We start from the raw sequence: 14,089 nt of genomic DNA, 5'->3' as shown, positions 1-14,089 counted from the left end.
AATACTTGTCCTGTGACAACCCACAGCTCATATCCAATCCCTGCACGCCTGTCCAAGGAGCCCTAAAGTTGGCCTGCCCTTGCTCAGACCCCACCAGCTCCCAACATGCAATCTTACTAAAACCAAAGAAACAAAACAAACAACCCGACTATTTGTTCTGTGAGAGTCTAAGCCTGGTTGGCCTGTGTACTGTATCAATGGTGGTGTTTCACTTGCTATTTCACTTCTAAAGCCAGCAGTCTCGTTTGTCTCCTAGAAATTCCTTAACAGCACATTTTTTTTTTTCATGAATGACAGTTTAACAGAGAATCTGTTCAACTCAATTATCTATCTCTAGGTTAAACTTCTCTTATGGAAATAAAGTACCTCACGTGGGCATCAAGTGGCATAAAACCTGTGGAAGCCGCCCTGCCCTTGGTTTTTAACAATCTTCTGGTTATTTGGGGTTTTCTGCTCTAGAAAACTAGGTGGGCATGAGAATGGCCTTTGAACTGACCTGCCTGGGGACAGCTGCTGCCAGTCTCCACTATGTAGCGATTAGGACAGAGGAGCCACAGCCAGTTTTCACTGACAAAGAAATGCCAGAGGTTTGGCCCAGATCCTCACAGAAGTCCCCAAAGGGAGTTAAGAACTTCATCTGATGGAGAGGTGCTGCCAGAGAACCCCGGGATCAAGGCCCAACAAAATGACTTGCATGTTGGAATAGTCAGCCTGTTCATCTATGAACATGGCTTCACATCTAGGGATCCAACTGGTGGGGGGAAATACCAGAAACACACACACCAAGCCCCTGACCTATAGTGTATTCTGTACTTTGACCTCACCATTTCCTCTAGCCACATAAAACTAGTTCACAGTATTCTTATACTCAACATGACAGTACTGTTTTTGAAATCCCAAGCAAGGCCTGAATGTGCCTTAAAACCTGGCCATTTTCCATCTGTGAAAGGTCCTAGCAAAAACAACAAAATTACTTTCTGCTGCTTCTCCCTGCTGTTGGTGTGTGAGTGGATGGTGGGGCGGAGAGGAGGGGTTCACAAGACTGTTCCACATAGCCATTAAAGTAATGACAATCATCCTGCCTCAGCTTCCTCAGTGTGGCTTAAAACAAAACAAAACAAAACAAAACCAGGGTTTCACCATGTAGCTTTGCCTGGCCTGAAACTTACTCTGTAGAGCAGGCTGGCCTCAAACTCAGAGAGCTGCCTGCCTCTGCCTCCCAAGTGCTGGGATTAAAGGTGTGCGCCACCACGCTCAGTGTCTTTTGGAAGTTGGTATTCTCTTCATTCCCCACATCCCAAACTTGTGCATTTCCCATCCCACAAGCAACCACCCCTCCAGATTCCCGATGTCTAACATGGTCTCCCAGCAAATCCAACCTGGAGCCTGCGGATCAGGTGCAGACAAAGGATACCTGTGAAATCAATGTAGCCCACCACCAAACTGGACTTTCCTTTGCAGACAAGTACAAAAAGATGACCATATCTTTACAGGCCGCATGGACACTTTAATTTAGCTGTTTTGTACTTACCATGGTACCTTGAAGCCCCACTCATGGAAAACACCCAGTTCATCTCTCTGTCTCACGGGATCCACCTTCCACGACCTTCCACCTCCCTAGGAAAGGAACCCCAGTGGCCTGCCTTGTAATGGTGTGGGAAGCAAAGTATACACTAACTTGAGGACCTGGGAAGGGATGTCCTTGGGTCACCATGCCTCAAAATCTGTCAAATTCTTGAGAGCTGACATCCACCCAACAGTAGCGGCAGGGAACAGAGCATGTCTTCTTTGGGATTCTTTAGGCTTCTGCTATGACACTGTGAGATCCCTCCTCCAATGGTGGCATTAGGAAGGTGAGACCTTAGGAGATAATATGGTAAAAAGGGCGGAGCTTCACAAATAGGATTAGTGCTCTATTAGGTACCCTAGAGACCTTTCATGTGTGTGCGTGTTGTTTTGTTTTTAGAGACATGGTTTCTCTGTGTAGCCCTGGCTGTCCTGGAACCCACTCTGCACAGCAGGCTGTCCTCGAACTCAGGAGATCCACCTTTCATTCTTTCTTCCCTGTGAACACACAGGAAGGACATCTATATGAACTAGAACTAGGAAGCAGGCCTCACCAGATAAGTAATCTGCCACCAGACCTGATTCAGCTCCCTCAACGGGGCAAGAGGACAAAGCTGGCCAGTGCCAGGAGGGACCCAGAGGGATAGCAGATTCCTCTCCAGTGAGGCGGCCAGTGAAGGATCTTGTGGGTCCTGGTGCTGAGGTGCTCAGAGGTTGAAATTCTGGAGGTGACCAGGGTTATGAAGGGCAGGGGGAAGGGTCCTATGTGGCAGTCATTAGAGCGCTGTGGACTGAACGTGTGAATTCCAGGTTACTAACCAGCAAGCAGAGCTCCGGTGAACACCTGAGGTGTGCTCAACTGAAGACTGCGGTTCACACATCTGCTGGGAGCCACAGGGGCAGGAGAGGGACGGTGTCTGAGACACGGGTGGACAGTCCACTGCCTGGCATTCTCTACCTGTCATTTGATTAGTCTAATTTCCATTTTTGTCATCAACAGAGATCACAAGTCTGTCGAGAAGGGGCACACTATTCAGGGCTGCTGCTCTCACTGCCACCGGACCTCTGCTCCTGCCTTCCTGTTCTTCCCTGGCACTCGGGCAGCTCTTCGGCCTGCAGGGAAGGTCCATCCTGGGCATCCAGTCTGTTATCTTCCAGCCCTGGAGGCTTCTGCTCACCTGGCCAGCCCTTTGGCAGGACCCGGTCAGGTGGGCTAAGCCAGAGTCCCGTGACATGATGTCTCTTGGCCCTTCTAGCCACGGGATTCTGCTTCCTGGATGCAATCCCCACAATCAACACTGGGTTCAAAGTGACACCTAACTTCTCTCCCTGACTGTCTCAGTGACGATCTGCTTATCTTGCTTTTACAAGTATCAAAGACCCTGGAAGCTGGTCAGGAGCGGAGGTTAGCCACTGTGTGGACAGAGACCGGGAGGTATGGAAACAGAGAGGCTGGAGCAAACCACTTTATTCAGCACTGAGAACCCAGCCCCCCTGGAAGTCAAGCTAGAGCCAGTCACTACACCCCAGGCCAGGGCCTCTGGGGATAGAGGGCTGCTACCCCCGAACCTACATAGGTCTGTGTCTTTGGCCCCTGGCCTGTGTCTGTCCACTCTGCTGGGTTTTGTTTCTTGGACTAGATATCTACACACACAATGCTGCAGGCAACCACGCTACCGCTACGCCACGAGTTTTGTGAAATTCACCTACTGGAGAAAATATGAGGTGAGAAAAAGCCAAAAACACAGCCAAGTAAAGAACCAGGTGGCCTGGATATGCCAACTCTGCTGCTCTTCTGCCAGGAAGAAGGTCCCTTCTACAAGAGGGGGGTAACAGTAGGGAGCACTTTGGGGATGCCAGCGACACCCAAGGGGCACAAGCCAGGACGAAAGAGGCTAAGAAAGCAAAGCAGAAGACAGCTCCCAGGATCTGGCACAGCAAGACCCAAAGGGAAGGAGCAGTCCTCCAGAGGGTGGAGAATGCTTCATTTTCTTTTTCTCAGCCATACCTCGGGGCCTCCTGCATCTCTATTCCCTGGCACTAACACAAGCTGACTATAACTGGCATGTCCCAGAGCCTTGCTGAGGGATGTCTGGTGAGTCAACCCTGTCACGGGCACCAATGACAAAGGTTTGGTTCCTGGATACTAGAGTGACATCACCACACTAGGCCCTAAGCCATAGCTAAACAAGAAGCAGGGCCTTCAGAGCTCTCCAGTGGTCTCTGGCAGGGTTGGGACACACTGGGAAAGAAATCCCAGGACTGGTCTCTACTAGGAACAGGTATAGGCCTGAGCACATTCATGCCCCAAAGAAAATTAAAAACACTGCTGAGAAATGGAACTATATGGATGATCAAAAGCGGGGCACCTCTGACACTTCATCTGGGCTGCCGTGCTCTTAGTGTTGACAGAGATGGGACCTGTCCAGGATGAAGGGTGGTACCAGGCAGAGAGGCCTGAAAGATGTAGGTAGGGGTGCCGCAGGCCAGCTGTGGAAGGTGGTTCCTTCTGCCTCATGCTCCAGGGTGCCAGCCTGCTGTGCAAGCATCATCACTGCAGGAAAAGGGAGAGACAGAGACAAAAAGGAAAGACAGTGAGACGTAGATGGGCAATACAGGGATAAAGGTGACAAGACAGAAATACACAGAAAGAGACCAAAGAGGCAGTAAGACAGAATACTGCTCCCCTGAGCACACACACCTAGAATCAAGGTGACTTGACAACCCATCTAAACTGGGTCCAAAGCCTGTGTCTCCAAGGCTGTACAGCACCCACTACCCCCAGAACTGCAGAACCCCCAAACAGCTAATGGGTATGTGGAACGGGGGATACTCAGCTACGGGTGGCTGCTGATGCCACATTGCAAGCCCAGGCTCAGACTGCCAAGTGGGCTGTCAGGCCTCAGGTGTTGGCCCAACCCTTGGGGCAGAAATGAGGATGGGAGAAGACAGAAAAGGTGTCTTGGTTACTACTGCCTAGGAGTCTGAGGGCTGAAAATATCCCTCCCATGTGAGAACCAGGGTCATCTCAGACCGTCCTCAACACAAAGGTCCTTCCTACCACTTTCTGAGCCACCTGCTCATGCTCATTCCCTGTCCTTCAGACCTAGACCACAGCAGGGGCAAGGTAGGCCACGGTTCCAACCTTTCCTTAGGGTAAGCTCCTTTACTGGAGCTCTGAACTGGCCAAAGAGATGTGATGTGGAGAGGTGCTCATTCCCACCCAGGTGGTACCTGCAAAAGCATGCTAAGGCCCAGGTTACGGTGCTTCTTCTCCAGCTCTGACACAGCCTGCAGGAGGGACCGGAAGCGGTCTGCTGGGTCAGCCAGCTCATCATCCTCAGAGGTACCCTCATCTTTCTCAGCCTCCTGCAGAAAATGCTCCTCCTCTTCCACAAAGAAGGCCCGAAGCTTCCTATAGTCAGTCAGGGCCTTCTTTCTTCGGTCCATAACATGCCCCTGCAGGGTGAGTGGGAGAAGGGTCAACAGTCCACCTTGGCTCACACCCACGGCTACTATGTCCAAAACAAGAGAACCCCCATCTACTCAGAAAGGAAAAAAAAAAATCACAGGTGAGGGAGGATTCTCTTGCATCGTTTTCCTAAGCAAGAAGTGAAATCTCCACGTCAAAGACATCCCTGTGGCCCCTCATGGTAGTGTTAGCTTGGTCCCAGTGTGGCGAGGTGGAGTTGACAGGGTCTTAAAGAGGTAGGGATTGGTTAGGTCACTGATGTATCCATCAGCCCTCTGAAGGACTGGTGCTGGTCTCACAGGCTACTACCAGCTGGCTCCCAAGGCAGCCTTTACAGAGAGAGCGATCCTGGGTCCACACACGTGCACCATGAGGTCCTCACTCGAGACCAGCAGATAGAGCCTTGGTCTTTGACACTCAGCCCCTAGAGCCAATAACTCGCCTTCCTTACAAAGTACTCAGTCCTGGATAATTTTGCTACGGTAACAGAGAAAGGCTAACTCTCTCCCTGTACAAAGCAAAAGGAATGGCATTCTGACTGAGGAGAGAAGTGGAGGTAGAGAAGATGCTGCACAGACCTTGATAAAATAATTCTTTTCTTTTATGCCTCCCGAATTAACCACTTGTCCTCAACCTGCCATTCTCCGTCCAACCCGGTGTATTTGTTAGACTGTAACTGTTTCTTTGGGTTGTTTTCTCATAAGGCCACTCATACCACTTGAACTTCTATTAAGGCAATGTTTTGTCTCCCTGCACAGTCTTTCATGAGTGGTCCCAGGAAAAGCGTCCTCAAGTCACCAAAGTGTATTCAAGTCCCGTCTTACAAAATGGCATAGCACTGGCACATACCTATCTGCATCCATCCATGTGCTACAGATCATCTCTAGTTGCTGACACCATACTTTCTAAAGAGTTACTCTACTATACTGTGACTAGAAAGAAGCCTATGTACCAAGAACAACCATACAACCACAGGCCTACCGTCTACTTGTGGTGCTGTGCTTAGCGTGCTTATATTCAGAGCCTCTCACATGCTGGACAAGCTTTCCACCAGTCATGTTCCTGTTTCCCAGCAGAAGTCTGTTAAGTCCTTGGACATAGAACCCACATAACACACTGCTCAGGTTATTTGAAGACCCCACTCACGGCTTCCCAAAGATGAACTCTGGGACCAAAGTCCTGTCAGAATGCACAGCCATTTTTTTCTAAGATAGCCTCTGGTAAATCCAAGAGCAAAAAAACCCATCCTGCCACCCTCAGCAACACCACTTCAGACAACAGAACTAAAGAAAAAGGCACACTCCTAACTTTACTCAAGATCTTCATCCTGGCCCAGGACCACACAACACAGGAGACAGCCACGCTCCTGAGAAAGAATGGATTTTTCTGAAAAAGCTGTAAATGCTAACCAGCTAACTGCTTTCTGGCTAAGCTCCTCCCTCTGACTGCAAGATCCTCATATTTGTATTGAAACCTCTCTGTGCTAGAACTTGTCCTTGGAATGACTGAATTCCTAGGAATCTGGACAACCTCAGAGCCTTCCAGTTTTTGTGAGGGGCAGAGCAGACAGCTTCAGCTTTGAGGTGCAGGCTACCTGAGAGCTCCAGGCCTTCTGTAAGTCTACAAAAACACTTTGGTTTTATGTTTATAAAAAAACAGACGGGAGGATATGGAAACTAAAGACATCAATATATCCAAGGAAAGGTCACCAGAGTTTAAATCAATGTTTGATTTTGTTGACAAAGAACCTTTAAAAAACTATAACTTGGGGGGCTGGGGAGAAGGCACAGAGGTTAAGAGCATCGAATGTACTTCCCAGCATTGACTGTTCTTCCTAGAGGTCCTCAGTTCAATTCCCAACAAACACACAGCAGCTCACAACCATCTATAGTGAGATATGTTGTCCTCCACTGCCATGCAGGCAGAACACTGTACACATCAAAAATAAATAAACCTTTTTTTTAAAAAAATCTATATCCATGTTGTCACCTTGGTTTTGAATGTCATGGAAGGCACTAGAGGATGGCAAGCTGGTCAGTACCAACTTTTTGTGTCCCTCCCCTCAATCCCTGTGCTGAAACCTCCAGGTGATGGGGTTAAAAGTGGTGGGTCTTTGGGAGGTAGTCAGTCCTACCAAAGTAGAGGTACGACTCGTGCCCTAGTAAAAGGGACCCCCACAGAACTCCTGCCCCGCCCTCCAGGTGATGATATAGTAAGAAAGGCCACCAGAAACTAGCCCTGACCAGATATGGACTTGCCATGGCTTGCCTGTGGACTTCCAGCCTCCAGAGGAGTAACTGTCTGTGGTTTTGTATGACAGTCAGAAAACAGCAAGTTCCACTGGGGTTGGTCAGAATCAAGAGTACTAAGTGTCCTGTGCAGAAAAGGAAGCCGAACCTTACAAACCACCCTCACGTAAAGAACAAGAAGGAAAAGAGGTTCTCTGCTGACTTCTGGCTAGACTGTGTCCTAGGAGAGTACCCTGGCATTCAGTAAGTCCACACAGAAGCCCCTCCTCGGGACAGCCAGGCAAACAGCAGTTCAGTTTGGTTGCCCTGCCCCATATCCAGGAGACCCCACTTGCCTTCCACACAGCAGCCGCTGATTCTGCCTGACCATGCAGGTCCCGGGCATCATTTAAGTCCTTCCTCATGATTTCCACGGACCCCTTGTTCTCCTGGGAGAGAAAAACTGGTTATAGACTGGAAAGGACTTGGACACCCAGGTCAACAGTCCAGACCTTGGCTGCTGGAAATTGTTTGTTTAAAGGGGTCTCCTGCGCTTCCCTCTTTGTCTGAACTAGGCACACAGCAGACAATTCCAGGTTTCCTTTGAAGTAGGTCCCCTTTTGTGTCAGCTTGATCCAGACAATGGCGTTCCTGAATGTACCCTACTTAGTCTCTGTGGAGATTGCTGGTTTAGGAAAGGGTCAACAAACTGCAAGACAACCCTAGCAGCACGTTCTGGCAGAGTACCTACCCCAGGTTGGGACCCGGATGTAACTGACTGGCCTCCACCTCAACACTGCATTAATTAGTGACTAATCCTATTCTGGGGTTCACGGTGCATCATTCCAGAATACAAAGCTAACAGCACCCTCAAACACACTAAGCTAGTGGTTTCTCCTATGGGGCAGAGACCAGGCATCGCTGTTTTCCTACCTGGCTACCGTGGGCCAGGGATGATACTCCGGACTCCTGGGCTCCAGCTTTGCCCAGATCATAATGGGCGGTTTCTACCCAATAGCAAGAGCCACATGCAATGACCAAGAGAGCTCAGCAGAGAAGGTTCCAGAATGAGGTGGATCGGCAGTCCCTCAGAGGGTTGCAAGCAGTAACTGGCAGACATAAGTCCACACTCAGGTAACCAGCAAGTAGATGGGCGGGGCTTGCCTCAATGAGGTCACACCCGGATTGGAGGAGGGAGAGGCCTTGGGGAATGGGAAGTGGGACTTGAGAGGAAATGGGGGGGGGGGGATGTCTAAAGGCGGTATAGAGATAAGGAACAGGTAGACCAGAGACTTGGAGCAGAAGAGCATGCTCTAGAGATGAGAGATTGAGGATCACAGCAGGGTCCGGGAGAGAGATAACAGAGATCAGGGAGGACGGAACTCACGGACGATTCAAGAACACTAGGCACGGCAGGGACCCCCGGGGTAGGGAAGGTGCAGGGCTGAGACTCGGGGTGGGGAGAATGCTGGACACCCATGGCATGCGGGAGAGGGAAGAGGTCAGCGCCCAGATCGAGAGAGACTGACTCCAGGTGAGTAAGGTACAAAGGTGGGCAGTGTGCGGGGTCGCCTCGCGCACCTTGCCGCGCAGCGCCTTCCTCCAGCGCGGCTCCCACTCGGGCGGCTCCGGACCCGCGGCCATGCGGCAGGCGGAGCATAGCGGATCTCCGTCTGCACGGCACAGCAGCTGCAGCGCGGCCTCGCTGGCAGGGCCGTCGCGTGCCGGCGCCGCGGCTGCCTCCTCGAGGGCCAGGAGGCGGCGGCTGAGTGGAGGGCGACCGGGCTCCACGGCGCGCTGCCAGCAGTCGTCGGCACACTCGGGGCACGGGAAGGGCCCATCCTCCTCGGCCCAGAAGCGCACCACGCACGCCCGGCAGAAACGGTGGCCGCAGTCGGCGCGCACCGGCTCGCGGGGCGCGCGCTGGCACAAGGCGCAGACGGCCTCAGCGGGGCCCGCGGGGAGCGCCAGGGCTACGGGCGGCGGCGCCAACGGGGCGCAGGCGGAGAGGGCGCAAAAAGGCCGGGAATCGGCCGGAGAGCGAGATGGACAAGCCTCAGCCGACGACTCGGACCCGGACTGCGCCAACGCCGGGCACGCGCGCGCGGGGCGGGGTTCGGGTTGCCGTGCGCTCTGACGTCCAGGTCCTGGCAGCTGCGCGTTCTTCCAGCCAGGTCCTGGCAGCTGCGCGCTCCTCCTGCTAGGTCCTAGCAGCTGTACTCTCTCCGTTCGGGTCCCAATAGTCGCCCGTCGCCCCGCCCCTCCCAGGTCGGAGCAGCTGCGCACTCCTCCACTCTGGTGCTGGTAGTTGCACCTCTTTGTCCTGATGGTGTCAGTCGTGGGCTCCAAACCCAGATCCTGACAGGTGTCCTATTCGTACTCCAGGATGCTGCCTTAATATCATAGATAGTTGCCCATCTCCCGTAGATAACTTGGGAGGTGGTCTGTCCGGGGAGGCCTTGCAGTTCCTGAAATTCAGGGTGACTGAAGGTTTGGGTGACTTACCTCTATGCCTTCAACCCAGAAGTGGCATAAGACAGGTTAGGTGGACAGAAACTCCTAAAATGATTAACATGCTTACGTAGTCAAATAGGAATCTGACCAGGCTAATGAAGACAGCGACAGCAAGTGAAGGTGGAAATACCAGGTGCTTTGACCTCTGGCTCAGATGAGGAGTCGGGCTCGATCCTTTCACATGCGGACAGTTCCCCCTCTACTTTTCTATCGTGTTGTAACACAGCTCAGAGGTCCTTGACATGCGCATCCTCCAGTCACCACAGCACGAGCCAAATAAACTTCTTTGTTTTTATTACTCAGCCTTAGATATTTTGTTATAACAGCCAAAAAATGATCTGAGAAATGAAGATATGGGACGATGCTCAAATCCAGGGTTCATCTGAAAAATGTGAAATTAAGCACCAGTGCAATGCCATTCTGAGCCTTAGTCACACACGAAGTGTCACATTTCACTTTAGCCAAGTCGTGGAGATGATGGATGCCCCCTCAGTGCCAGGGACCTGGGATAACCATTCTGGAGTCACTCCTGCAGTACAGGTGGAGCCAAGCAGACACCTTTCAGCCCATGAACTCCATGTCTAGGTGTCCAAAAGAACTTGTGCTAATGATTGTGTTCTTACCAGCCTCCAAGGGGGGTGGGATGTGGCAGCATGTTAGAAGGCAAGGATGCATCATGGGAAAGTGAAGAAGGGACATGCAAGGTCACACATCACAGAAGCAAGCCTTGGACAATGCCAAAATATGGACAGTATATGTATAGTAAAAAAGAGAAGAAATTGAATGGTAAGTGTACTGTTCAGGGTTCTCTAGAGAAACAGAACTGAAGCACAATTCATAAGAACTCGGTGAGAGAAATTGGGGTTCAACCTGAAAACTTGAAAAGCAGCCAGCCACTAACTCTTACCTCTACCTCAGTCCGAAATGGCGATCCTGCCTCCAGGAATCTCAGAATGAGACTGATAGCTGTCTCCTCCCATTTTATAATCCTCTCTAGTTCTGGGATTAAAGGCATGCACCGCCCGGTTTCTATGGCAACTAGTGTGTGGCTACTGGGATTAAAGGTGTGTGCCTGGTCTGTAAGGCTGACCAGTGGGGCTGTTTTATCTTCAGGCAAGATCTGAATTTGGGGTGGTTTTCCCAGCTCAAATGATTCAGTCAAGAAAAAAAAATCTCCCATAGGTGTACCAAGCCCCTTGGGTTTCAGTTAACTCCAGACGTGGTCACTTTGACAACCAAGAACAATCATCACACACGTACATGGTATTCATGTAATCCAAAAATGCTCAATACGTATATAGAACAATATCAAATTTTGCAAGAATGCACTCCAAAGAATATTGTCTAAGAAGGTGTAGTCAGCTATCCACAACTCAGGACCCTGCTTCAGTTGAGATTAAAAATGTATTGTAAACGTGACGCTGCCATTTATATGTACTGAACACTACTATAGCAGCCACATCTGTACTCAAGCTGTGCAGCCCTGTTCATTTCCTAAACAACAGAAAAATATGCATATCCCATTCATAGCCTGTTGGGTGTCATGGGTCATCTGGAAAAAAATAAATTAAATAGACGTTTGCACGTAAACCTCATGACGTATGCATGTCAACGTTTAGCTGGGTATAGTGGTGCACGCTTTACCCCCAGCACCCAGGAGTCATAGCAGGCAGAACTCTGTGAGTTTCAGGCAAATTTGGGCTACACAGTGAGTTCCAGGCCAGCCAGAACTACACAATGAGACCTTGTCACAAAAAAAGTAGTAAGTGTGTGAGCGTGCGCGCGTCTGTGTTGCGTGTGTGAAACAGAGTGAGATTTTGTCTAAGAAATTCGTATGTCCTTAAGTGTTGTTAGCCTTGTAGGTTTAGAGCCAACCTCTTCAACAGATATGATATGAATGTGTGTGCATATATATATATGTATATATCATATATATATATATGTTATTCAAATTTGAAAATATTTTTGCATCCGTTTAAAAAATCTAATTGGGACCAGCAAAACAGCCCAGTGGGTGCAATCCTGGAGACCTGAGTTTGATCTCTGAAACCTAGGTAGAGTTGGAAGGAAAAATTAACTTTACAAAACTGTCCTCTGACACTCAGACAAGCGCAGTGACATGGATGCCCACACACATCACACACACACACATCACACCACATCACACACTAATTAATAATAATAATAAATTTTACAAGATTAAATTTTTTAATCAGTTTTATTTGGGCACTTCTACATTCTTCTAACTGACCATGGCCATATCCAACATGGTTCTCAAATTGCTGCTGAGGTCTGGTGCTCAGACTTGGGGCCTTATGCATCCTAGACAATGGCCCAGTTTATAATCCTGGCATTTGGGAGATGAAGACAAGGAAATTGTGAACTTGAGGTCAGTTTGACCCACATAGCAAAGCCCTGGCTTAAAAAGAAAAACCAAACCGAACAAAACAACAAAAGCACAGCAGTAATGGAAGCCGTGAAGGAGAAGTGGGGAAACCTACACTATAATCTGAAAGCTGGGACAGCACATGGGCACCCTGGACACTGCCCACATGCGGCATCCTGCAAACCCAGGCTGGCACAGCCATGGCCAAGGTGTGGCTGAGAGTGGAAGAAACAGATAGCAAAGTGAATGACTACACATGAAGGAGGTGCCCTTCAGAAGCTTCAGTTGTGGGGATCAAATGAAGAGCCTTGTATACACTAGGGCAAGCCCCCACCACTGAGATACATCCTAGCCTAGGAGCCACCTTTTGTGTTCAATTGTTTGCGTAGGATAATCATTGAAGACTGTTTTATCCTTTGGACTTAAAAATCGCAGCAACTCTCTTGAGAAGTCCACACTCCCTCAAGTGCGTGGGTTACTGTTCTTTAGTTCTTTACTTAAGCCTCTCTCCCTTTTTTAAATTGTTTAAATTTTAAAATAGTTACTTTTATGTGTTTGAGTATTTTGCCTGCAGGATGCATGCACACTACTTGAGAACATGTACCCAAAAATACCAGAAGAGGTGTCAGGACTAGACTTATAGACGGACATGAGCTGCCCTGGACATGTTGAGAACTGACCTCGGGTCCCCTACAACAAATTCAAGTGTTCTTAACCTCTGAGCCATCTCTTTGGCTTCCTCTCTACTCTCTTAATGCCTGTGCTTAAATCTATACTAGAATCTTTTCTTTTAAAATTTTGTATTTATTTTTATGTGTATGTATGTATGTGTGTGTGTGTGCGTGCGTGTATGTGTGTGTGTCTACCCATGTCGGTAGGAACCTGTAGAGATCAGAAAAGGGCATTGGACACCATGGAACAGCGTTATAGGAGGTTGTGAGCCACTCAGCATGGGCCCTGAATATCCACCCTTAGTCCTCTGCAAGAGCTGCGTAAGTGCTGAGCCATCTCTCCAGTCCCAAAACTGTTTATAAAAATATAACTCTGCTTCAAAGAAAATTGCATCCAACCAGTTACCTAATAACTACTACCTTTTAAATATTTTAGATGTAAAAAACCCAAATATTTCAGATGTTTAAAATTCATTAAATTATATGATACTAAAAATTCAACTATACCTGTGGCGTTCACAACTATAAACTAACAACAACAACAATAGCGTAATAATAATCATCATGTGAAGAGTTTGAGTTACTCCATATCTTTCTGAAACAGTTCTCTCCAACTGACTAAAGCAAACTGGGGTTTTGTTTCTAGGACTCTGAGTAGATGAATGGTAGGAGATGAAAAATGACTGGATTATGGGGCTCTGAAGTGAACGAGTGATTAACTATCAAGGGGATAGATATAGTGCCCTGATGTTAATGATTAGACGGACGCTGAAGTGGGGGATAGAGCCTCGCAGGGATGAGAGACAGGGAATTAAAGTGGGTTGGATGATAAGGAAGTGGATGGATGGCAGGTCCCTATCCATTTACCTTACAATCAGAATAAAAGCAACCAGTTTGGTACAGTTCTCTATGGCTGTAATGGTAAAAACTGAAATAGCAACCGAAAAGGAGATTCTCTAAAGAGGAGTATTTGGAAGAGCAGGGCATCACGAAGGGAACACATGCCATTGTAAACGAGGAGACTGAAGCAAGTACATTTTAAAAAGGGAGAGGAAGAAGATCTCATCAGATGGCCCAAAACTGTCTTTGAGGACAGTTGTGGGTGATAACCCCTGCAAGACCCTCTGTGCAGTGCAGTACCCTCTGTGCGGTGCAGTACCCTCTGTGTGGTGCAGGACCCTCTGTGTGGTGGCAGGACCCTCTGTGTGATGGCAGGACCCTCTGTGTGGCGGCAGGACCCTCTGTGTGATGG

The 14,089-nt window shown here is 49.1% G+C and overlaps 1 protein-coding gene across 1 annotated transcript; it reads right to left on the bottom strand.

Moving 5' to 3' along the window:
• Window positions 1-3,017: 3,017 nt before the first annotated feature.
• Window positions 3,018-10,435, bottom strand: Rnf187 (ring finger protein 187). Its single transcript, XM_026780066.1, has 5 exons — window positions 10,404-10,435; window positions 8,848-9,589; window positions 7,623-7,715; window positions 4,801-5,025; window positions 3,018-4,120 (listed from the first exon to the last, which is right to left on the bottom strand). Exons 1-5 carry the CDS (start codon window positions 10,433-10,435, stop codon window positions 4,118-4,120), a joined length of 1,095 nt encoding a protein of 364 aa, XP_026635867.1. The 3' UTR covers window positions 3,018-4,117.
• Window positions 10,436-14,089: the final 3,654 nt, after the last annotated feature.

The sequence above is a fragment of the Microtus ochrogaster genome, chromosome 7 (genome assembly GCF_000317375.1).
Source record: "Microtus ochrogaster isolate Prairie Vole_2 chromosome 7, MicOch1.0, whole genome shotgun sequence".
Classification (NCBI taxonomy): domain Eukaryota; kingdom Metazoa; phylum Chordata; class Mammalia; order Rodentia; family Cricetidae; genus Microtus; species Microtus ochrogaster.
This window is presented reverse-complemented; position numbering and strand designations above follow the sequence as displayed.